This window comes from Equus quagga, chromosome 15, assembly GCF_021613505.1.
Source record: "Equus quagga isolate Etosha38 chromosome 15, UCLA_HA_Equagga_1.0, whole genome shotgun sequence".
Classification (NCBI taxonomy): domain Eukaryota; kingdom Metazoa; phylum Chordata; class Mammalia; order Perissodactyla; family Equidae; genus Equus; species Equus quagga.
In genome coordinates, this window is record NC_060281.1 from 77,553,145 (window position 1) to 77,578,231 (window position 25,087).

Consider the following 25,087-nt stretch of genomic DNA (forward strand, 5'->3'; position numbering starts at 1 on the left):
GTGTTTCTAGCTAGTATAGACCTGCCCTGACCAACCTGGGTCACCTGGGACATGGGACTCTCAGTGCTAAACCCAGGAAAGTCCCAGGCAAACCAAGACATTTGACGGCTCTATTGAATATTTCAGTAACGGGACTCTAAAACTGAAGAAGTCATACCACGGTCCCACTGCTCAGGAAAGAGCTTTATGATGTAAACCAGGATTGTACACCAGGGGTCATTTTGTCCCCTCAGGGAACATCTGGCAATGTCTGAAGACATTTTTGGTTGTCACAGCTGAGGGTGGAGTGGAGAGATGGCTACTGGCGTCTAGTGGGTGGAGGCCAGCAATGCCACTAAAAATCCTACACAGCACAGGACAGCCCCCACCACAAAGAATGATTCGGCCCCAAATGTCCACAGTGCCAGGCTGTGACATCCTGATACACATCTTTTAACATATCTCCCAAGAAGTCTAAAAAGTTTAAGAAAAGAACTAAAGAAAAGTAGGAAATGTGCTAAATTTTCCAGAACTTTAACCTTGCTTCCACCCAGGGAGGTGTTGGGTGACTATGTTTCTTTTCATTCTTTGTATTAATAGAAAATCAGTGTCTGCAGCTAAGTACATGCTGAACAACTTATTTCAAGATTCCTGATTTGAAGGAATCCCCAAGTCATGAATGTGACTGGGGCACACACGTCTTATCACATTGAATGAATGTATTAGCCTCATTCGACATCAGAGAGGTTTAGAAATCTTCCCAGAGTCACACAGCTCGGAAGTGGCAGAGCCAGGACTGGAACCCAGCTCTCTCTGGCTCCAGAACCTGGAGCCTGCTGTTGCTTTACTGTCCTCGGTTGGGTTCTCTAGAAGCAGATCCTGAGATGGGTATTCTCACAAGTGATTTACGGAGGGAGTTCTCCAGAAGACAGTTATTCACTGGAGGGGGAAGCGGGATAGGAAACGGGGGAGAAGCCAAGGGAGGATGTGGTTTCAGGGGACTCTGGTCTCAGCCTGATCCCACAGGGGCTCTGGCGTGTGACGTGCACCATAAAGGCTGTCTGCCTCGAAGCAAGCAGGCTGGGCCTTTGCAGGCCTGCACCAGGGAGCTCCTGGCACAGAGCCACCTGGGGGATGCAGACGCTCGCTCCCAGGCACCTTGGGGGGAGGCAGCTGCAATCACCCAAAGGAAGCCTGCAGACAGGGTCTCCGGGATGAGCCATTAGCAGCAGCACCTGCGGCAGCTGCTAAATGAGGCCACTGGGAGCGTGAGCAGGACATCAAGGCACACGTCTGGAGGGAAAGCTGTGCCCCACGGCCGCTAATTTGATCATCCCACCTTTAAAGCAGCGCAGCGAGTATTCCTTGGTCCTAGAGAAAAAGGAGTCTTAAGCATCTGCAAGGTATTCTGATATCCACATCTTTCCCATCTCAGGCCCTAAGAGCAGGCGACTCAGGGAACATCAGAACTCCAGGCCTTGTCTTGGCACAGGAGCCACCCCGGCACGAGGAGAGCTCCAGTGTCCGAGACTGCTTTCCCTGGAGAGGGGCTGGCTGGGTGGTGAGCGGCCCCCCACCCAGGCCTGGAGCCTCAGGACGCAGCAGTGTGAGTCACAGCAGCCGGCCGGGTTCCAGCAGAGCAGCTGCAAAGCAGAGTCCTCTCTCCCAGGCCCTATCTGGTACAAACAATTGCAAAATATGCTCAGGCTCTTTTAAGTCCTGATCGAAGCCTTTGCCCAGGCTGTTTCCTCTGCCCAGACATCCCACCCCTGCTTCACCTGGCTGACTCCTACGCTTCCCACAAGACCCCCAAGTCCTTTGAGACAGCCTCCCACGATGTGCAAGATGCCTCCCCCTACAGGTGTAGCCCCAGGCACCGCCCCTGTGGTAGTAATCTACCTCGTTAACCACCCTTAGATGCACGTTCCTCACTCAAACTTCAGTGCAAATATGAGTGATCTGGGAGGCTTATTAAAAATGCAGATTTCTAGGCCCTGTCTCCAGAGTCTGGGCCAGGAAGTCTTGGGAGTAGCTCAGAAGCTGTCATTTTAAGCTCCCACTGTGTTCCAGGGGACGCCTTGAGAGCTGGTGGTGACTGTGCTCAAACGGAGAGAGCAGCACCCCTGTCTTTTTTCACCCTCGTACCCTGAATGGGGGCACAGAATCCCTCATATGGCAGACGCACAGCCGGAGCTGCTGACCTAGCCAGAAGCCAGGTCTGTAAGAGGAGCATGGAGTGCCTAAGACACGCGTAAGAGACAGGCAGTGAAAATGCTACTTCTCTGCTGGTGGTTTCAGAAGATGCCCATCTCCCTTCCACACGCCAGCCCGTGCAGAAAAAAAAAAAAAAAGCATCTTGCTTCAGACTCATTTTCTAGAGCACAGCCACCCAAATCACTGTTGTGCATTTTCCCGCAAGAAGCGCAGACACGAGTGGACAGGTTTCCAAGGAACCAGCCGTCAGGTCTGCCGAAACCTGCGGAAGGACCCTGAGAAGGAGGAAGACCTCAGAGGACACATGATCAAGGCCTAGGATATCCATCCGCACCTTCCTGCAGAAACAAACTTTGGCCAGCGGAATCCACAGTCATCAGACAATACGTGGATTGTGCTGACATCCGACCACTTAGAACTAAACTCCATTCCGCGCTCAGGAACCTATTAGATGAAAACGCCTCAATTTAGACAAATGCAAATTGCTTTCGGAGCATAATTTCGTATTAGTTCATTAATCTCTCTATTCAGAAGGCCAACAAGACAGCTGATGATCATTCCGGAGGAAGTATATTAAACCAAAGGAGGAGGGAAAGAGGTAAGACATGCAGAAGCATCCTGGTTTCCCGGATGGAGGAGCACCCCAAAATTAATTCATAAGGCTAGTAACAGTACTAGTTTTCATTTATTAAGCTCCCATAATGGGCCAGGTATGGCTGAGCATTTTGCCTTATTTCTCTCATGGAGCTGTTTTTTTTAAACAATCTAGTGAGGCAGATATTATTTTCCCCTTTCTACAGAGGAAGAAATTGGGGCTCAGAAGCGGTCACATAGTTAGTGGCAGAGTCAGGACTCAAATATAGGTGTGTGTGTCTGACCTACAGCCCAGGTTCCTAATCACGCCTGAACTTGTTGACTCATCACACAAATATTTACCGGAGAGACGATGACAAACAACATTCAAGTCCACAGAATGAGGCCAAGGGACGTAACAGCAGAAGAGCCCGAAAAATAATCAGCAAAGATCGACCATCCTTTAAAAAAAAAAAAATCTCACATGCTGAAATGTCAGGCTGGAAAATAAAGCCTGGTTTTGTCAAACGACTATTTTATGTAAAGCAGAGGTTCTCAAAATGTGGTCCCAGGACCCGCAGCATCAGCACTACCTGGGAAGTTGTTAGAGGTCTGAGACTCTGCGTTTCTAACCAGCTCCAGGTGATGCTGATGCTGCTGGTCCAGGGGCCACACATGGAACAGCACGGGTCTAATCCAACCCTTGTCACCCAGGGAATTTCTGGGAGCAGCAGAACCAGGACTGCTCCAGGTTAAAAAAAAAAAAAATTGTTGCCTTCAGGGCAGATTCTAGTCCATGCCTCTGGGGTGCTTCAGGAGTACAGGAAATGACCTGTGTCACACACTACTATTTTTCCAAAGTTCCCACTCAGGTAGGAGATCTTCCCTGAGGCCTTTAATTAAAATTGCCACCCCTGCCCTGGTCCTTCTTGTCTCCCGTCTCTACATTGCTCTTCTCCTTAGCACTTAAGCATCATTTGAACAGACAATCATTTTACTAATTTTCTTTGTTTACTGTCTGTGGTTGTGCCCCCCAACCCGCCACCAGCATGTAAGTTCCACGTGGGTAAGGATTTTGTGTTTCATTCACTGTCATTTCCCCTGTGCCTAGAACAGTGCCTGGCACATAGTAGGTACTCAATAAACATTACTTGAGTAAATGCACAAATGGTGCATTTTTTCAAAAGAAGCTGCCTCCCCATTCTTGTGCCACCTCTGAAATTTCACCAGTCTCGGCCCTTTATGCGGGCGCTTCAGAGTCCCTGAAATTCACTTCTCTATACGCGTCTTCCCCTGATCTCCTTGAAGTGCATCAAAATTTTGCCCATCTTTGAAAACACATGTAAACGACCGTCTAGCCTCACTATAATTAATGCAAAAACTGCAGGATTTTGTTCATAGAAGAGTGAGTTCAAACTTCAGCTGGTGATGTGAGTAATTCATGCTCATGATTATGTACTGAAGAGAGCTCTAACTCCGCTGTCGTTATACAAGTACAAGGTCCAAATTCCCAAAGCGCGCCGGAAGTTTGGAGCAGCCACAGACTCTGTCTGCTTTCACCATGTTACAAGTTTTTCTAAGGGCTGAGCAAATTGGCGAGATCAGCGGTGCCATTCAACCACGGCTGGGTTTGAATTCTGCCTCTTACACACCCAGGGGCCGTTTTTGCACAAGGTGGAGTGAGGTGGGATGTCCTTTGCTAAAACATCCTGTGTTAACCCAGGGCAAGGAGATTTCACTGACTCTTCCAACAGCCCACGAGTGGGCGCTAGTATCTGCCCACTTTGCAGAAAAGGAAACTGAGCCCCGAGATGACACGTCTCTTGCTGAAGCTCACACAGGGTGTTCAGCCATGGAGCTGGGCCTCAGACTCAGTTCTGGCTGCTTCTGGAACCTGTGTTCCTTGCAGCCACTGCCCTCCTCCAAGTCCCCCTCCTTCCCCTGCCTCCTCCCCCTACCCTTTGCTCGTTACTTCTAGAACAGAGAGCAGCAGCCACGGCCGCCTCAGAGTTCTGCCTCCAGCGCTGAAAATTAAAACAGCTCAGGAAGCGTTCAGCCTCGCTGACTCCTGGCTGCGTCCCTGTCACCTAATTACCTGACTTCAAAGCCTCGGCTCTGCAGGTAAGAGGATGTGAAAGCTGCCGGCTCCCTCCCTCGCCCCACCTCAGAACACGGTGGGACTACCCACCCAGAGGTGCCCCGGAGCGGACTCGAGGGCCTGGCCTTGTGCCTCTCGGAGTCTGAAAGACCAGGGGCCGCCATCCTGGGGGCTCACCTGAGAGCTCGGGTCTATGGAAGACCAAGGTGAGGGATGGAGGCCTCCACGCTGAGGCTTAGTCGTCACTGCCCTGCCTCCCCTTGTGCCATGGAGCTTAGACCCTTTAGGAGCTGGGACCAGCTAATCCTCCACATCTCCAGGAGGGAAGGGAGCTCAGGCGTACCTGCGTTACACAGGTGAGACATCGCGGCTGGGAGAGCGAGCCCGCCCCCCTGCTGCTCTCCTACCTCCACCACGGGCCAGGGAGGTGGGGAGGCATGAGCAGCCCAGATGAGGGTTCCCCGCCTGGGCTGGACAAGGAAGAGCAAGGCTAGAGGGGAAAGAAAGGGTTTCTACAAGCTGTTAAACTAAAAGAGGTATTTCTATAAGGCAAACGGGTACCCATTCATTTGTAACGCTTCCATACGGGCGAACGTCATGGACTATTTTATGGTAATTGGACAGTGGGGGTATTTAACACACGTTCGCGGAAGGAGAAAGGGAGGCCAGACAGCAAGGCATTTGCAACCTTTGAGGGAAGACAGAACTCTGAGCCTGGCACCCGGCTGTGTCCCTTACTGCGTGCTCACCCCCACATCAGGCAGCTGTGATGAATATTCCTCTCAGGCAGATAAAAATACCAGGAACAGAAGTGTGAGGTGACTGGCCCAAGGTCACACAGCTAGAGAGTCGCAGAGCCAGGATGTGAACCCATCTTAGTCTGACTCCCGAGTCCATGTGGGGTCTCACAGTTTTCTCCTGCCTCTCTACCTTTTGCCAGCCGTCACCTGGAAGGGGTGTGTGGAAGTGGGGGGACATGACGGACTTGTGTGGTCCGGCCTTCTCCACAGAACTTGAGACCAACATGATGCCACAGAAAGGACAGGAGTTAGGAGGTCAGGGTTCAAGTCCTGAGCGACACTTCCTAGCTGTGTGACCTCAGGCAAGTGACTTCTCCTTGCTGAGACTCAGCTTTCACATTTGTAAAATGGGGAGAATCATAACACCTTTCCTCGCTCTCAGAGAGGTACCGTGAGGAGAAAGAAGAAAGGAGAAGAGGGCTTTGCAATCTCTAACTTAGGGCCAAAGCTGCCACAGCCTGCCTTTGTAACTAAGATTTTATTGGAACAAGTAAATTTGTCATGTCCATTTGTTTATGTATTATTGTCTATGGCTGCTTTTTGAACTACACGGCGGAGACCCCATGGCCCACAAAGCCTAAAATATTTACTATTTGGTCGACTCAAGAACCAAGCCCTGATCGTAGTTGCTCTGAAAATGCAAGGTACCGCTGTGCCTCCACAGACAGCAGCATGCATTTCCAGCACCATCTATCAGCTCCAATTCTTATTCGGGATTGCTCTCCTTGACCCCGTACCCAAACGTGGAGGCTCACTTAGGACACGTTTCTGAAAAGCAGAGCAAGCAACTCTCTGAGAGTCAAGAAACCAGACCCCCAGAAGCTATTTCAGGGCCCAGGGTGGCTCTCGCTGACATCCCAAAGTCACTTTCGGGCACAGCCACTTACTTGCAGTTTTTACACTTGAGGCCGAAAAGCATCCCTTTCCCGCAGACTGTGCAGGTCTGAGACATCCAGTACTTGGTGGAAAACCTGAAAAGAGACAGAAAATGTTCAAGGGCAAGGCAATGGTGACTGGCCTATCTCTAGAAGGATGAACCCCTTGAAGGGTTGAAGCACTGGATGGGCCCTGGATTCCGGTCCTGCTTCTTCTGAGATATTTGGCTTCATCAAGTTGCGTAAACCATGGGAGCCTCAGTCTCCTCATCTGTAAAGTGGGGATAACAACTGTACTCACTTCATAGGCTGTTGGGTGGATTAAATGAGGTCACGCATGTCAATGGCTCCCCACAGCACCTGGCACATAGTAAGCGCTCACAGAACTGAGTTGTGACTATATTATTACCTGAACATTCATGACAGTCATTCATTCAGTCAACGAATATTGCCTGGGGGCTACTGTGTGCCAAGTTCAGTTCTGGGACAGACCAACGGATGGGGCTGGAACTGTCCTCAGAGAACCAAAAAACAAGGTGGGGCCCCCAGGGAATCTGGCTGAGCCCTTCCCCACCATGTCACCTGGGAAGCTGACACCCCCAACTTTAGTTGCAGAATCCTCTGAAGTGCAACCCTTTCCAGACCATCAGCTCACCTCCCTCCCCAACCACCACGCTCGCTGCAAACATAGGCCATCTGGAGGCCTCTGATATACAGCGGGGAACCAGTGGGAACAGAGTGCATTACATTAACTTCCCGGGCCCCCCACTACTGCTGGGGTGCTTTCCTCCCCAGGAGATACCGGGTGGGGAGCGGCAGGGCTGGGCCCAGGGAAAGGACTGAAGGTTGCCAGGTCGGAGGTAATTTTCATTTTCAATTTCTGTCACCTTCAGCAGGAGTTGTATCTAATCTCCATTGCCTCGGTGTCAAAACGAAAATTGGAAGTGATTATGTAACTTGGTGCCTGAGAATTTTGAGGGCAAGCCTGCGTCCCTCTGCTGTGCCATCTTGCCTGATTTGGGTCAGTCACTCTCTAAACGGAATGAGCCGTAGCGCAAAGCCTGCTCACATCTGAGCAAATAGCAATATTCTGAACAGAGACTCTTGCGACCAAGAAAATCCCTCTCCAGTTTTGGATGGGGGTGGGGGGGTGGTTGAGCCCCTTTCTGCCCCTTCCGCCAGGCCAGTGAGTTTGGTGGGGTCTGTTTTGCAGGATTTGGCATCTCTGGGGGTTGGCGAGTTGAATTGTGATCCACCGGCCAGCCAGCAATGCCGGAATGGAGGCAGCAGGAGTGGTAGGTGGACGCGCTCTCCTTTCTAGCCCCTTCCCACCCCCAGGACCAGCTCTCTCCCTCTTCCCAAACTCCGGCTGAAGTGACTGTGAGGACAGTGGACGGGATGGGATTTTAATTTCATCTCTTCACCAGCGGTGGGATGAGTTCCGGTCTCTCCCTCCCGGCATCGAGCCCGGGGAGAAACACAGGGTGAGACTGAAGAGTTACAGGACATCCCAAGTCCAAGCACCTCTAAGAAGACGTTCCTGATGCCCAAGACCAGCAGGTCGTTTCCCTCCTCTGGGCATCAGCGTTTAAATCTGAGGTACCACCCAGTCTAACACCATGTGCGAGAGCCTGAGGGTGGGGCGGAGCCAGGGGCGGGGCCAACCCAGGGGAGCAGAGCTGGGGGTGTGGCCAATCCAAGGGTGTGGCCAATGAGGGTGGAGCCAAGGTGGGGGGTGTGGCCGATCCAGGAGTGTGGCCAATCCAGGGGTGGAGCTGAGCCAGGGGACAGTGCGAAAGCAAACCAAAAAAAGGCCCTTCTTTTTGATGCTTTTGTCCCTGCATCTCACCGCCTGACCATTGACGTATCTCTCGCGTATTTCTCACTGCTTCCTCCACTGTTTTCTCATTTGAGTCTTAAGGACTATTCTGTCAACATATTTCTTTCAAAAACTGTTGACGAGATGCCATTCTGGGAGCCTGTGCTCATTGCCACCTCGCCCCCAGCTACGGTGATGTGTCTGCCCCTGGTGTCACTCCCTAATAGCCCTGCTCCCTCCGTACTGTCATGGTCTGTTAACCGTCTAACCCTCCACTAGACCGCGAGCTCCCCAAGGGCGCAGGCCTTCCGCCGGGCTCCGTGCTGCAGTCCTGCACAGAAATTCTCCACCAGCACCAGCGGGAAGCATCCATGAATGAGTGAGCAAGTCCCTCAGCTGGTTCACAGAGGCCTCGGTGCAGAGAACGCTCTCAGCAGCGGTGTCCAAAGTGCTGAGGTTCACTAGCTTGTAGACCCATCACTTAATCGGCCAGGGCCTTGGTTTCCCTATCTGTCAAATGGGCATGACCACACTTGCGCAACTTACCCCACTGAGTTTGTGAGGATAATGAGGCAACCTGTGGAAAGTTAAAGAACTTCTTATAAGGGGTGACTAGTAGACACAAATCTCCCTCCTGAAAAGGGCAGGTGTGCCCCTGGAGAGGCTGTCCTGTGCACCCAACCGGGCTGGAGCCCTGGGCTGCCCTCCATCTCAGCAGAGTGAGCACCTCTGAGTTCAGCCTGCAATCTAGTGTTTTCTGGGTGGAGGGACCCCAAATTAGGACGTAAAGCATTTGTCTGAACAACGGCGCTGTTTGTTGCATGGTTATTATTTGCTAGGCCCTCTGCTTAATACCTGAATACATTATCTCATTTAATCCTCACCACCACTCTATGAGTAGGCAGAATTGTTTGATGAGAAAATTGAGTCTCAGAGAGGTTAAGCAACTCTTTCAAGGTTGCAAAGCTTTACTACCTGGGATCACAACACAGGTCAATCTGACTCCAAAGGCCTGGCTTTCAACCACTACGTGCTAATTTTATAAGGGTCAGGTTAATAAGAAGCCGAGATGTCAGTCCCCTGCCAAATTGAAGTTCACCCTAGCAGAGGAGAGAGAATGGTGACATAGGAGCTGGAGTGAAACACTTTGCCCAGGCCTTCCCCACCCCAGGGGCCAGAGCCCCCAGCCCTCACCGTGCTGGCAGATGGGCCCCAATACACACAGGAATCCAGCCTACCTGTGCTTGATGGAGTTGCCGAGGTCTCTGCGAGGGATCTGCGGGGACCAGCGCGGCACAGACAGTGTGTCTGCAGGGAGAGAAGAGAGGAGAAGAGCCTGTTACACGGAGGGTCGGAGGCTGGGGTGGGCTCCGGCCAAGCCCTGGGAGGAGGAGGGAGGTTCCCTGGCTTCAGGAAGACACTGCTTGCCTTCACTTGCTAAAGCAAAGCCAAGAAGAACACTGGTTTAACTTGTGTTATCTTAACCCACGCAAGGTCCCCGGGGCAGGGCAGCCGGGGCGTGCCTTGAAAGCAGTCAGCTGTGGAAAGAATAACATCGAGCATCACTTCCATTTGCAGAGTGCAGAGTGTGGGCCAGGCACGCGCTAAGTGACTCACACACCTTAGCTCCTTAAATCCTCAAAAGAACCCTGAGGACAGGGGTTGTTAGCATCTGACCCTTACGGATGAGGAAACTGAGGCTTGGAGAGAGGATGTCGTTTGCTCAAGGGCATAAACCGTGTAGACTGCACAGCAGCTGTGACTCCAGGCTTGAGGGGCTCTAGAGCATGTGCCCTTGCATGCAAAGTTCCAATGCTGTAGATTCCAAACGCCAGTCAAATACCGCTTCCTAAATTTTGTCATGCTTCTGTACAAACCCTAAAATTGTTTACTTAATACGTTGACTCATTTTTTTTGTTTACATACATTTATTTTAAAAGCAAACTCTATATGGAAAACCGTTATCACTTTCTGTGTATTGTAGGTAACTATTTAAAATACATCCAAACACCTGAACTCACACTAGAATAAGTGGGTGGATTGATGAATGGATGGATGAGTGGTTGGATGGATGGATGGATAGATGGATGAGTAGATGAATTGGTAGGTGGAGGGATGGGTGAGTGGGTACATGGATGGATGGATGGATGGATAGATGGATGGATAGATGCTTGGATGGATGGATGGATGGATGGATGTTTGGATAGGTGGCTGGATGAATGGTTGGATGGGTCAGTAGATGGACAGATGAGTGGGTAGATAGACAGAAGGCTAGGTAGGTGGATGGATTGGTGGATGGATGTTTGGATAGGTGGCTGGATGAATGGTTGGATGGGTCGGTGGATGGGCAGATGAGTGGGTAGATGGGCAGATGGCTAGGTAGGTGGATGGATTGGTGGATGGATGGAGGGAGGGCTGGCTGGATAGACGAATGCATGGATGGACTGAGGGATGAATGGGAATGAGGAGGGAATAATGAATCACACAGACTTCACACTAGGTGCCTGTCCCCATCTGGTCTTTTCTTTCATGGCTTAGGCTACATCCCAGCCCCCTGCACTCTTACTCCACCCGTGACTGAGCCCCAGGACTTCTGCAGACCTTGAGCACCAGCCCCCAGCTCCACTCTACTGTCCAGCAGCCCGCACCCCCTCCTCACAGGCCTTGAAGGCTCCAGAGAGGTGTGAAACAACAGCGGAAATGAACCAGTGCTGCCTGTGAAATCTCCACCAGCTAGGGAGAGAAGAAGCAAGTGGCTGACCCACACGCCAGCTCGCATTTCTCAGGCCAGATGGATGGAGCCAGCTCGCTGTGTTCGGAGCTCAAATGCACGTCTCATTTTTCACAGCAATTGTTATGGAGTGGCGCGCTCACCGGGGAGCTGGGCATGTCTGAACCGATCAGGGAGCGTTTAACCCCCAACCCATTCACTCCTCTCTTCTCTCTAATGACACCATCGGCAGCCATCTGAAAGCTGCTTCCAGAAACCCCAATTCTGCCCTTGTAGAACTGGGCCCCTTTCTGGGGGAGCTAATGATTTTCCAAGCCCCGTGTGGCAGAGAGAACCCAAGAGGGAGACAGCATGATAGATAAATCAGAGTCATAGCCAGTGGAATTTCCTCTAGTTTAACTAAAAATGAACTGTCATCACATCCAAGCTCATTTTCTTACTTGTTTCAGTTTCTGAGGGAAACCAAAAAAGACAAGAAAGAATAACAATTTGAAGAGAGCGAGTGCACATTCTTTCCATTCCTATCTCCTTTGGGGACTGAAGTCAGATTTGGGAGGAAGGATGTTACCTGCTAACTCCTTAAAACATTTTCTCCAGTGCCGAGGGTGGCAGGAGGGGGGCCGGCTGTGCTGGAGAGGAAGGGTTAGCTCAGACACACAGCCTCCTCCTGGGGAATCTACAAAACCAGGAGTGCCAAAAGGCTTCATCTCATGGGACATTAGTAGTGGCTGTCTAGAAAGGTGTGTTGAGAAGGATTCTGAGGCTCGATGGAAAGAGCACCAAGACTGATTAACAATGTCTGCCATGGATGAGGAATAAGATAGTACCAATGAGTCTCCATATATTTGCCATTCCTGCAAGGACAGGGACCACATCTTCATCTCTGCATCCTTGCCTTATAGCATAGTGCCTGGGCAAAGTAACTACTTAATATACATTTGCTGAATCCAAGAGTACTATAATAGAAACACTGAGTTTATCAATCACTCAATATGTGTTAGGCATAGAAACTGCACAGTTTCTACCTGGAAGCTATGCCTCTATGCAGCCATTATTCTCATTATTCCCACACTGCCAAGGAAGATCCAGGAGCTCAGAGAGGTCCAGTGACTTGCTAAAGGTCACACAGCCAAGCACTAGCAGAACTTTAAGGAGTAACTCTGCAATTGTTTGCAAGTTCTCCAAAAGCCCCTGCCCCAGGGGCTTTTTGCCCCCCAGGGGACATTTGGCAATGCGTGGAGATATTTTTGGTTGTCACGCTGCGGGTGGTGGGGAATACTACTGGCATCTAATGGGTTGAGGCCAGGCATGCTGCTCAACATCCTACAATCACAGGACAGACCCCCACATCAAAGAAACATCTATACCCCAGCCCCAAATATCTACAGTGCCGAGGTTGAGAACCCTGGTCTGAATGTTTCTCATTTCTCTAGCCACCTCTCCACCCCTATCCCTCACCAAAAAAACCCGAGATGGTACTTCTGAAGCTCAAGTCAGCAGAGAACAAATCTTTTATTATAAGCACCTCTCACTGTTAGATTCATATCCTAGTTATTCTGTTATTCTCAATTACAGCACCTTCTCAAAAAAACCAGAAGTAATTAAGTTTAGTAGTTGGGATTCATTTCCCGATATCTGGTTGAAGGGGTGAGTTCTGTCAATTACATTAAGCAGCTGCAGCATCATTAGTCTCGAGCAATAATAACCTCCACACGGCTGTGTACGTGGGTGTGAAGATTTGAACTTCCAGATCTTTTTCCTTTCTTCGTTTGGATTTCATTAAATTTGCCAGTGCAAGTCTTCAAGCAAAGGAAAACAGTTTAAAGGGAAGGGGGAAAATCTATGAAAATCCAAGCTTTATCATAACAGAGAAGGCAAACAGCATTTACAGCAATTAAACTGATATAGAAACTTCTGTTTAACAATCAAAGCGCCTATTAAGATGTCTCCATGGCTGAACAAAAGCTTCTTTTCTACTCTAATTTTCTGATAACGAGTCACGCAGGCACGGAGGCAGAGTTGTGGGCCTCCCCGGTGCCTTGGGTCCCAGGAGTAGAATAATAGACTTCGCTTCTTGGATATTTTCATTTGCAGTACGTGGAAAGGGAAAGTGTTGGAGAGAAACATGGTTCCTGTCTTCTATAGGTCTGGCTGTCGATGCCCTCTCGGAAGTGCCTCCATCAACAATGGGGAGAGAGCAGCCACCTGGATCCTTGAAACCACCTTGATAGCCAGATAGACAAACAGAAGCCTCGACAGGAATAAAGCATCCCACTACATAGAGCTCTAAAATGAAAAACTGCGGCTCCGACCTGGGAGATGGGACTCGGGCTAACAGAGGAGTCAGGCATGAGAAAAACACTTAAAAATATTTAACACAGTGACACCAGGGAAAAACCAGTGATAGAGTGAAGGAAGAGGAGGAAAAAGAATAGGAGGAAAAGATGTAAGAAGAAGAAGAAAATAAGAAATAAGAAAAATAATAATAGATCCGCTTTTTGTTGAGTGTTACTGGGTACCAAGCGCTACTGCCAAATGAGCCCTTTACAGATAGGACCTCATTTAATCCGTTCACTACGATGGATGGATGCATGTCATGTGGCAGCTGTTAGAATTAGACCTATTCCACCACCAAGGAAATCAAGAAGTCACGCCATTTGCCCAAGGTCACACTGCAATGATAGGCCAGGAATGGGGTTTTTAATTCAGAGGCTGAATATTGAGTGGGGGCTCAGTCAACGGCAGCCAATTTCATCCCCATTTCACAGATGGGAACACTGAAGCTTAGAAGCTATAAGCAATTGTCTGTAGCTAATAAGTGACTGAGTTGGGATTTGAACCACAGACAGGAACAACCTGGATTCTTCTAATCCAGACTGTCCTCCAGATCCATGGAGTTCAGCCCTCCGATACTGTCCACGCCTCCTTCCTCTGTCTCGGAAACAAAGAAAACAATGAGCATCGACCCTCTGAAGCTTGGAGAAGGGCCGCAGAGGCCTGTAAGGTGGTGTAAGAGTACGCTGTTCATTCCTTCTATCGCTCACGCAGTTATTCAGTCAATATTTTGTTGAGCAGAATGCCCCCTTCCCCCACAAAGATATCCACGTCCTAATTCCTGGAACCTGGATGTTACCTAACAGGCAAAAGGAGATTTTGCAAATGGGATTAAGGGTCTTGAGATGGGGAGGGTACCCTGCATTATCCAGGTGGGCCCAGTATAGTCATAAGGGTCCTTATAAGAGAAAGAGGGAGGCAGGAGGGTCAGAGTTAGAGATGTGATGATGGCTGGCTCTGGGGATGGAAAAGGGCCAACAGCCAAGGAATGCAGCAGCCTCCGGAATCTGGAAAAGTTGAGAGAATGGATTCTCCCTGGAGCCTCAGAAGGAACCAGCCCTGCAGACACCTTGATTTCGGACTTCTGAGCTCCAGAACTGTCAGATGATGAATGCGTGTTGTTTTAAGGCCCTGGGTTTGTGGTAATGTGTTACAGCAGCCGTGGGACACGGATACAGCACCTATCCTGTGCCAGGTACGGTTTTAGGAACTGGGGGTATGGTGAACAGAACAGAGTTTTCTGAGTTTAGAGTCTAGAAGAGGGAGTCAGAAAGTAAATGAGTAAACAAATAAAATCCCAAGACAATTTCCGACAGTGATACATTCCACCAGGGAAACGAAACAGTACCGCCTTTGGGGTTTGTTTTAAGGCCAGGGGACCCGCCAAGGACGTTAGAACAGAAGCAGGAGGCGGTGCGGGGCCTTCCACGTTTAAGAGCTCCCTCTGGCGGCTGAAGGGAGAATAGCCCGGCAGCCTGTACCAAAAACCAGAGGAAACCCCCCACCTCCCACCCCCCATCCCCCTGACCCTCCCCCATCCTCCAACTCCCCACCCTACCAGGGTCTGAGTCTCTAATCCCTCTCGGCTAGAAGAGGAGCCAGCCCATCTTGAAACATTTCCAGAGAGACAAAGACCTCTCAGCACATAATGCTATTAATAGTAACAGCTAACATTTATTGAGGACCTACTGCATGGCAGGACCCAGATTAACTGCTTTAAATGTATTATTTCATTTACCCTCCATAACTCCGTTTTAGGTGGAGAACTCACCCTCAGAAACACCACAAATGAAATGAGAGTTCCAAGCTGCCCTTAAGCTTCCAGCCCAGGGACACGACAGACTGAGTGATTACAGTGGTGCCTCATTCAAATCAAGTAGCAGATTCTTTGGGCTCAAAGATACCTGAAACTAATAAAACTTAGACCATTAAACTTTTCTTTTGGGGTCACAGGCCAGTTCCCAGCGAAAATCCTACTGATTTATCCAAGGTGCCAACCAATCCTTGACGAAAGCTGCTCATATTACTCACATAGCAGAGAATAACTTTATTTGCTTTAATATCCAATCCCAATATATCAGATCTAAAAGTATTTTAATTATATGCTGTCTCGAAAGGTTACAGCTCCGTGATGCTTCAAGGCCAAATCGAGTTTCTTCATGTATTTGACATCCTTTCTTCCATGAGACAGCTACATCCCACTTCCCAAGATCCAGATTTCATCAGCTGGGGGCTGTGATAGCTATGGAGGCGTCCGGGGAGCCACTTGGCACTGGTGAGGGTGTTGATGAGGGTGGCCTGGCTGCCATGTCACCGGGGAAGAAACAAGGCAGAGGGGACTGACAATGATAAGAGATGCCAGGGGTGAGCAAGGATAGTGCGGCTCACTCGTGATGGAAGAGACCATTCAGAGGAGATGCTGAGGGATCCTCATGGCACTGATGCAAAACAGAGGGCTAAGGGGAAGCTGTGTGCCTATAAATATGAATATTGCAGGAATGGAGGCATCAGGATCAGACCAATTCACATGTACGGGGGTTTAAACTAGCCTAGTGTGGACTTTCTTTGGAGACAGAGCAGCATACTTTTGAACAGAAAGGGCCTCCAGGTCATTGACTTGCCCAGCAGAGTGTGGGATTGTGAAGGGAGCAGACCTGTGTTCAGACATCAGCTCTGCCACCTACTAGCTATCAGACCTTGGCTACTTTCACCTCTCTGAGTCTCCTTTTGTTTCCTGTAAAAAGGGGGTCAAAATACCACCCTCATATGATGGCTAGGAGGATTAAGTGGGGTAATATAATTGGAACAGGGCTCAGCTGAGCATCCAACATATTATTGTTATTATTGTTTTTGTCATTGTCATCATCACTCTGACTTAACACACGTTACAACACGACAGAGCTCTCCATGGACTATGATTTAGAGAGGAGGCTGGCAAACGATGACCCTCGGGCCAAAGCCAGCCCATCACCTGCTATCATAAATAAAGTTTGATTGGCACACAGTCACACTCACTCATTTACGTATCGTCCGTGACTGCTTCCACATGGCACCAGCAGAGATGAGTAACTGTGACAGCAACAATATGGCCCACAAACCAAAAACAATTATTACCTAGCCCTTTATAGAAAAAATGTGCCAACTCCTGATTTAGAGTTCTGTAACTCATTTCCTTGGCTGATTAGCAGAGAGATTTCTTCTTTTTCTTTTCTTTCCCCAGCTTTATTGAGGTATGATGGACAAATGTAAGATCTAAAGCATACAACGGGATGATTTGACATACATACACAATGTGGAAGATGTTTTTCTTTGGAGCCAGAAGACTTGGGTTGAAGACCCACTTTGCCACTTACATGGCGGGAATCCTTGGACAAGTGGCCTGCATTCTCCAAGCCAAAATGTGCATGACCACTTGGTGTCACCCCCTCTGCTCACTTAATCCTAGCACCCTGTGGGGCGTGTTGCTTCAATGCCCACTTGAAGAAGAGAGAAGCGAGGCACAGTTAGAACTGTAAGCAGCCCAGCCAGAATTCTAACCCATACTAGTCTCACCTCAAACCTGTGTCCTTTCTAGCCCTCACTGTCTCTTGGTAAAATAATCCATGAGGAGGCAATGACTCTGATTACATGCCACTGCTGAAATCCATGTCAGCTCATGAAGGCAAAGGGAAAAGAAAATTAACTCTCTTCTCTCACTCCTTCTGTCTGGGCTAATTAATACAATTATCCAGTTGTCACTTTATCAAAGCAGAGAGAAGACCTTGAGGATGTGTAAGTTCCAACTGGAGTGGTGGTGGTGCTGGTCATGGCCAAGGGGGCTAGATAGAGAGAGTGCCCTCCTGGGAGTGTCTCCAGGTAGACGCCTACCCTGGTAAGACGGGTGAGCAGTGAGGGCACTGAGCAAATAGCAGCAGAATAGACAGAGGGCTGATATGTGGGGCAAGAGGCAGGAAATGCAGAGGATGTGAGGGGAAGACATCACAGAGAGTTGCAATCATGGTTCTCCTCCCCATGCCCGGTTAAAAATTTTTAAAAATGGTGAAGCCACACTGGACGCATCTTCAGGAGCTAGTGGGAAAACTAGAATGCAGTTGTTCTAATCTCTCCAGAATCCTTCTCCCCTTTTTAAAAGACCATCACCACCTGGTGTCTGAGTCCTGGCAGGTAAGTGCCAAGCTGGAATTCCCCTGAATTCTCTATAAATCAAAAGTGTGGACAGTGATAACATCACGCCCTCTCCCAGGGAGAAACGCGAATCCTGGAATCATCACCTGTGATTTATTTCAGCCCCCTCAGATGGCCTCAATTAAATTTCACTGCCGGTAAAGAAGGAGAAGATGGCTGAGGCATTTAATTACATTTTATAATGTGCTCACTGCTGAATTTATTAAAGTGTATTGGGGATTTTTAACCTCGTAACCAAACAATGGGAGACCCGGGTTCCACGCGAGTAATCATCTTCCTTTTGAGGATGGTAAATGGAGAGTCCAAGATGTTAACAGTAGGTGAGGTGTGCGTGCGGGGGGGTGTGGGGGCAGCGGGGCCCATCGGGGGGGCAAGACAAGAAAAGTGAGGCGGTGGGTCTCTAATTCCACGAGACACCACCCCACGGATTGGAGGGGGCGTGGCATAATTATCAATTCTAAAAACGAGACCTATTAGGAAACCTGTCTTTCTTTCCTCTCTCTGTATCCCCACCCAAAAGCTTCCCCTCGAATTCCCCTTGTTATAATTTTACTGCTCTGGTCTGGAAAGAGGAGGGGCTCATCCTGAAGTGTCAAAATCATTTCCTGTAATAAAATAACCTTCAAATACAAAAAAGGGAATAAAATCTAGAAACCCAGAAGAATCTGATCAGGATAATGGATCCAGCTTGGTCTGTTTGGGAAGTGCTCAGGAAAGAAATCATCAATAAGGAAATAGGGGTGGTGCTTCTGGAGCTGGGGGCGTGGATCACTTAAACATCATCCTGGGTGTGGGCATGGGGTATCGAAAATCATGGTCTCAAGGACCTCCATTATAGCATCGTATCTACATAAGTGACCAAGAGAGGTCAGGAGAGGAGGAAGAACATGCAGACCCCAGGCCAGACGAAGAAATGCCCCCCATGCCTGAGAAAGCACCAAGACAGCACCAAGGGCTAGTCCTGGGCTTAAAGTCACTGATGGCCCCACAGCTGTCCCCAGCCCCTGCCCAGCCCTCCCCGAGTCACAGTCACACCAGAGATTGCTGTTTTGCACCTCCCACCTTCAGAGATGCTATTCTCTCTGTCTAGAACATTCTTCTGCATGCCCTTCCTTACTTCTCTTAGCCTGACTCAGGCCAACTCTTCCTCCAAGATCCAGCTCAGGCAGAGCTCCTCCAGGAAGCCCTCCCTGAATGCACAGGGCCGGATGCTCCTGATGTGCCCCTCCCGTAGCATCCTGTGCTTACCTCTCGGGCCACTCACTTCGTTATACGGAGAGCCTCTGCTTGCGTATCTGTTCTCCCCATCACCACCCTTGATCGTGAGCTCCTAGCCTAGGAGCAGCCAGTAACACACTTCTATGTGTTCAGTGTCTTGTGCAGAGTTTGGCTTAGAGCTGAGAGGTGAAGGGTTTTTCTTACTAACTCCAGCAAAAATAACCCAGCAGCCCAAACCTCACAATGGAGGCTTCACTTCTCCAAACCCTGCAGGGCCCCCGCCAGTCAGGGGTCCCAGGAAGCCAGGAGCCCCACTCTGCCCTGATCACCCACCCACACACACCTCCAGCCCCACCACTCAGGCTCTGACCCGCGGCCGGGACCTCAGCTGGGATGGCTGAGCAAAGGAAGTGTACCTGCCCCACAATGGAGCCCACCACCTTCTCTCCCAGACCTCTCTCCCACTTGCCTGTCTGTCCAGGGCCCCACAGTTCCTCCAGCCACTGGGGCTGGGACCCTGGAACAGCCTCAACTCCTCCTGACTCTCACCTGGAATGGATGCCATGGACGGAGCCCCACTTGAGGGCAGACATGCAATTCACGTCAATTTCCACATTCAGTCCTGTCAGCCACCTCTCAACGAGGTCTAGTATCGATCCCATTTTACAGATGAACAAACTGAGGCTCTGAGAGCTTAAAACAGACAAGCAGAGTGATCAAAAGAATGAGGCTTGGAGTCAGAGAGACCAAGGTTATTGTCCTGGTTCTGCCACTAACTTGGCAAGTCACTTACCTTCTCTGAGCTGCAGGGCAGCCCTAATGATAACAGGTAACCCAAACCAGGCAGCGCCAAGTCAGTAGTTCCCCAAACTGTCAGCTTACTGGAATCATCGGAGGCCTGTGCCCCTCTCCAGCATTGTGATTTAATTCAGGGGTCAGCAAACTAGGTCATTGGACCAAATCTGGCCCACGGCCGTTTTTTATAAATAAAGTTTTATTGGCACACAGCCACGCCCATTGTCGACGGCTGCTTTGGCACTGTAAGGGCAGAGTTGAGCAGACACGACAGAGACCATATGGCCCACAAAGCCTAAAATATTTACTATCTGGCTCTTTAATAAAAAGTTTGCTGACCCTTGATTTAATTGTGCTGGGTTGTCGCCTGGCTTTGAAAGTTTTACAAGGTCTTCAGGTGATACAAATAGGCAGACAAGTTTGGGGACAGCCAGCCTAAGTGTTTTATCTGCATTAGCTCATGGATTCTTCATCACAGCTATGTCTGTTTTATGCATCCTTCTGGGATTTGATCCTACGTCTCCCTGACTGCCAAGCCCTACTTGGGAGCACTTTGGTCTCTCTTTCGATATTTAGAAAGGAGGAGAGACCACCAGCAGAGCTAGCGAGGGGGTCTTCTTGTGCACCCTTCCTGAGAGAGAAGCCTGGAGCGTGAGGAGAGGCAGCCTGGAGACCTGGAGAAGCCTGGAGACCCACCCAGCCAGGCAGAGCCATCTCAGACCACACAGACACAGGACCTGTCTCCTTGACCCGAAGGAAAATGCTAATTGGAAGAGGCTGGCTTACTGCGCCTGGCTCAGGCTTAAATGAGGACAAAACAAGAGTTGACAGACAGAGGCCCCACGCTGCCATCACTGCAAATGTCCCTGTGAAGGGAGAAAAACAGCCAGCCCTGTGCTCCATCAATTTCAATTGTAAATAGTCTCACGTTGAAATAAACAGAAACAGCAGTATCAGTGACAGGCGTGGGGCGAGCGGAGGTGGGGGGCATGCAGACCACAGGCTGGCATCTGCAAGTTGGGGTTGACATCTGGACCCAGAAATGGGCGAAAGACGCATTTGTGGCCCGCATGTCTGCAATCCGGGCAGCCCAGGGGCCCAAACCCTGTTTTGTGCCTAAGAGATAGAGGGACAAGATGCAATTAATTGACAGCTGCAGACCTGAGTCGCTATCCTGCTTCTGCCCTCGTGAGTTCTTGGGTCTTCCACTCTTTGGATCTCCTCCTCTGAAAAATGGGAGTGATAAAACCCATCTTGCAGAGTTTCCCTAAGAACTGGGCACTGGCATATGATGCAAGTGCCAGGCATGTAGTAGGTGTGCAATAAAGGCAGCTTTCCCCTTGAGCAACCCAAGTGCAGATTTCCAGGCTTCCTAGGCGGCCCTTCCCCCTGGCCCGAGGAGACAAACCTGGATGCTTTGGGGAATGAGGCCACGACTCTGGAGAAGCAGCGGCGAGTTATGGGGAGGCCAGAACTGTCTAGGTCCCGCTGGCCATTTATTCCTGTCCTATCATCCTGTTCTCAGAGCGTGGCCATAGCCCTTGCTTGCCCCGTTGTGATGGATGGATCTTAAGTTCCTCGCACACTACATCATCAATTACTTACATATTTATTGCCTTGAACTGAGTTTATGGATCTTAAATCAGAGCCATTCGAAGTTGCCTGATCTGAAACTCTCCCCCAGTGGAAATGTGGTGTTTCGTAATTATGCAGCCACCCTGTAGCTAATGTTCGATGAAAGTTAATTGTGCATAGAGCAAAGCGCTGCTGAGAAGTTCCCCACACAGTCGTTCCATGGAATTTACTGCCTGAGTGGGCTCAGCGGGGACAGACCAAGCGAGCTTACTGTGAAAGACCCCGGTCTGACTTTAAGAAACCCAGGACAGCTCACATCCTTGGGTCTGAACGTTAGGCAACAGACTCCCTCCCTCTCTCAGTTCCTTGATGCTCAAAGTGCCACCCAAAGAGGTGTCACACTGTCTGTGGGTGGCAGACATGGTGGAGACAGCCTTGTGATGGATAAGATTCCAAGGTCAAGGCGAGGTGTCCAGATTCCAAAGCATCACTAAGTGTGGCCGAGGTGATGGAGATGTGACAGGTCCTGGTCCTGATGTGGTAGCCCTGAGGGTATGGCCACTGAGACAGGGGGCCTCTGCTGCAACAGGGCCATGGTTTATCAGTGAGAAGTGTTGTCAGTATTGGGGATACAGAGAATTCTGACCTCCAAGAACTTGGAGATAAGGAAGGCAGCTTCCAAGAGTGAAACTAGCTCAACCCCTAGTGGATCAGAGAATAGAGAAACACATTAACCTAAACTGTTCATTTCGGTTCTGTTAATTTACGGGTTCTCAAAAGTGGGTGATGGTGGCTCCCCAGGGGACATCTGGCAGTATCTGGAGACATTTTGGGGGGGGTCACAACTGGGGAAGGCGTGCTACTGGTATCTAGTGGGTGGAGGCCAGGGATGCTGTTGAATATCCTGCAATGCACAGGACAGGTCCCATCACAAGAATTATCCAGCTCTAAGTGGCAGCAGTTTTATAGCTAAGATTCCCTGCCCAAAGAGGCAGGAAGGGACCTGGATCCGGAGCCTGATACGATGGGATTAAATACTGGACAGATGGAAAGAGGGCCTCCATCAACCATGAAGGAGAAGCAAAGAGAGTTGTAGGGGTGGGTGTTGGCTTGACCCTCTCAGCCCATCCGAGGGACAGGGCTCTTTGGCACTGGAGCCCATTTCTTCTTCTTCTAGTAACAGCTGCCAGGTTTTCCCTTGGGAAACTCCCCTCTGGCATCTCAGTCCTAGAGTCCGGGGCAGGCTGAGCCCCCTTCCAGTCCTGGGCAGTGGTTTGACCCAGACAAGTGAGTCCAAAAGTGTTCCAACCCCTTGACCACTGAGATTGGTTCGGGGTAGTCATGTGACCCAAGATGGGCCAATCAGAACCCACAAAAAAATGACCTGGGATTTTTTTTTTTTTTTTAAGATCTCCTCTATCCCCAGGAGTAGCTAAGCTGGTGGGCTGCCCAGCTGAGCGCTCAGGGGCCACCTGCGGGAAGGGCCTGCCTGAGAAGGAAGCCAAGACCCTTGAAAAGCAGAGCAGAGAGATGCAGAGAAGCCAAAGGCTGATACATCATTTGAGCCCTGGAGCTTCTCCAGTTACTATGAAGTCTTCACTTTTAAACATTTAAAGCGGTCTGAGTTGTTTCACTTACAAACAGAAGAATATTGACCTTATACAAGGTCACAGGGACAGACATTACAGCAGACTTCTGGTGTCTCCAGTCCCTCATGCAACTCCACCCCAACTGTGAGACGGTTAGTCATCATAAGGGTGGTGGTGCCACCATTTATGGGCCACGTACTAGGCACTAGTACTAAACACTTTACAAGTATGATCTCATTTATTCTCACAACAGTCCTATAACATCTTCATTATTATTATCTCAAAATCACAGACAAGGGAAGTGTAGTTCAGAGAGGTTGAACACCTTGCTCTAGGTCACACAGCTAGCAAGCGGTAGAGGCAGGATCCACGATGCACACTGGACAGTTTGCCTGTACTCTCAGTTACCCTGCCCAGAGAGAGCAGGTTGTCCCAGCCTGAGGCCTTGAAACATTCCACGCAGCAAACTCCCCTTCTCCCTATTCCATGTTCACCAGGAAACCTCCCAAAGAAAATGTGGCTGTCAGGAAGCGCACACTGCAGAGAGAAAACGGGCTAATCCCTTGGCGCTGGAGAATTGCAGTCCCTGTGACAGTAAGTTCTCATCGTACATTAATAAACAGACATTCTGGATGCGTACATCAGTCTCAAAAGTCTGGTTAATGTGAATTGGACTCCAAAAGAATCTGTATTCTGAACTGGCAAAGCAAGACCCAGGTTTCTGGATTCTGATGAATTCTCTACAGCAGGAGTTCTCAAACTTGAGCATTCATGGCAGCATCCTTTATAAGAGCCAAAAAGTGGAAACAATCCAAATGCCCATCAATTGATGAATGGATAATCGAAATATGGCATACCCAAACAGTGGAATATTAGTCAGCCAAAAAAAGGAATGAAGTACTGATACACTACAACGTGGATGAACCTTGAAAACATCAGGCTAAGTAAAAGAAGCCAGACCCAAAAGACCACATGGTGTATGATTCTATTTATATGAAATGTCCAGAATAAGTAAATCCATAGAGAAAGAAAGTAGATTAATGGTTGCCAGGGGCTTGAGGGAGGGGCAATAGGGAGTGGCAGCTAATGGGTACAGGGTTTCTTTTTGGGGTGGTGAAAATATTCTGGAATTAGTGGTGATGGTTGTACAACTCTGTGAACGTACTAAAAACCACTGAATTATTTTGAAAGGGTCAACGTTGCAGTAGGTGAGCAAGCTCCTTACACTACAGATTGCTCGGGTCTGCTACAGGGACTCTGATCAGTTAAATCTGGAGCAGGTCCTGAGAATCTGCATTTTTGAGGAAGATTAGCCCTGAGCTAACTACCGCCAGTCCTCCTCTTTTTTGCTGAGGAAGACTGGCCCTGAGCTAACATCATGCCCATCTTCCTCTACTTTATATCTGGGACGCCTACCACAGCATGGCGTGCCAAGCGGTGCCATGTCTGCACCCGGGATCCGAACCAGCGAACCCCGGGCCGCCGAGAAGTGGAACGTGTGCACTTAACCACTGCGCCACCAGGCCGGCTCCTGAGAATCTGCATTTTAACACATTCCCAGGTAATGTGATGCTGCTGGTCCAGGCGCCTCGCTCCGAGAACCACAGGGTGGTTTATGCTGCTCCCCGCCTGCCGTGAACTTAGGAGCAGCGCTGAGGAACAGGACCCAGACATCACCCTGTGACCAAACCTAGGGGCAGGCCTTTTCACTATGGGGTCTCCTACAAAGGAGTTTATTTATAGAGTTGCCAATGACTTCAGTCCTCGTGTCTTATGGACTGAATGTTTGTGTCCCCACAAATTCACATGTTGAAATCCTAATCCCCAATGTGATGGCATCAGGAGGTGGGCCTTTGGGAGGTGATTAGGTCATGAGGGTGGAGCTCTCCTGAATGAGATTAGGGTCCTTATCGCAGAGAGGTCCCCAGCCCCTGCCACCATGGAGGACATAGCGAGAAGATGGTCCTCTGTGATTTACGAAGCGGGCTCTCACCAGACACCACCTCTGCTGGCGCTTTGATCTTGGACTTCCCAGCCTCCAGAACTGTAAGAAATAAAGGTTTTCTGTTTAAGCCACCCAATCTGTAGTATTTTTGTTATAGCAGCTCGAATGGGCTAACACATGGGGATAGGCTGAACAGTGGTCCCCCAGGATAGCCACTCCTAATGCCTGGAACCTCTGAATGTGACCTTATACGGCCAAAGGGACTGTGCAGATGGGAATAAATTAAGGATCTTGAGATGGGAAGACTGTCTTGGACTATCCAGGGGCCCTACACCCATAATCACAAAATCCTGATAA

At 49.7% G+C, this 25,087-nt stretch overlaps 1 protein-coding gene across 2 annotated transcripts in view; it reads right to left on the bottom strand.

Moving 5' to 3' along the window:
* KSR2 (kinase suppressor of ras 2) overlaps positions 1-25,087 on the bottom strand; it is a 383,972-nt gene that overhangs the window by 94,537 nt on the left and 264,348 nt on the right. For both annotated transcript variants that reach the window (XM_046640610.1, XM_046640609.1), the window contains exons 6-7: positions 9,597-9,666; positions 6,552-6,635 (exon numbers count right to left, since the gene is read on the bottom strand). In XM_046640610.1, the coding sequence (XP_046496566.1) occupies positions 6,552-6,635; positions 9,597-9,666 (154 nt within the window). The remainder of the gene's footprint in view (positions 1-6,551; positions 6,636-9,596; positions 9,667-25,087) is intronic.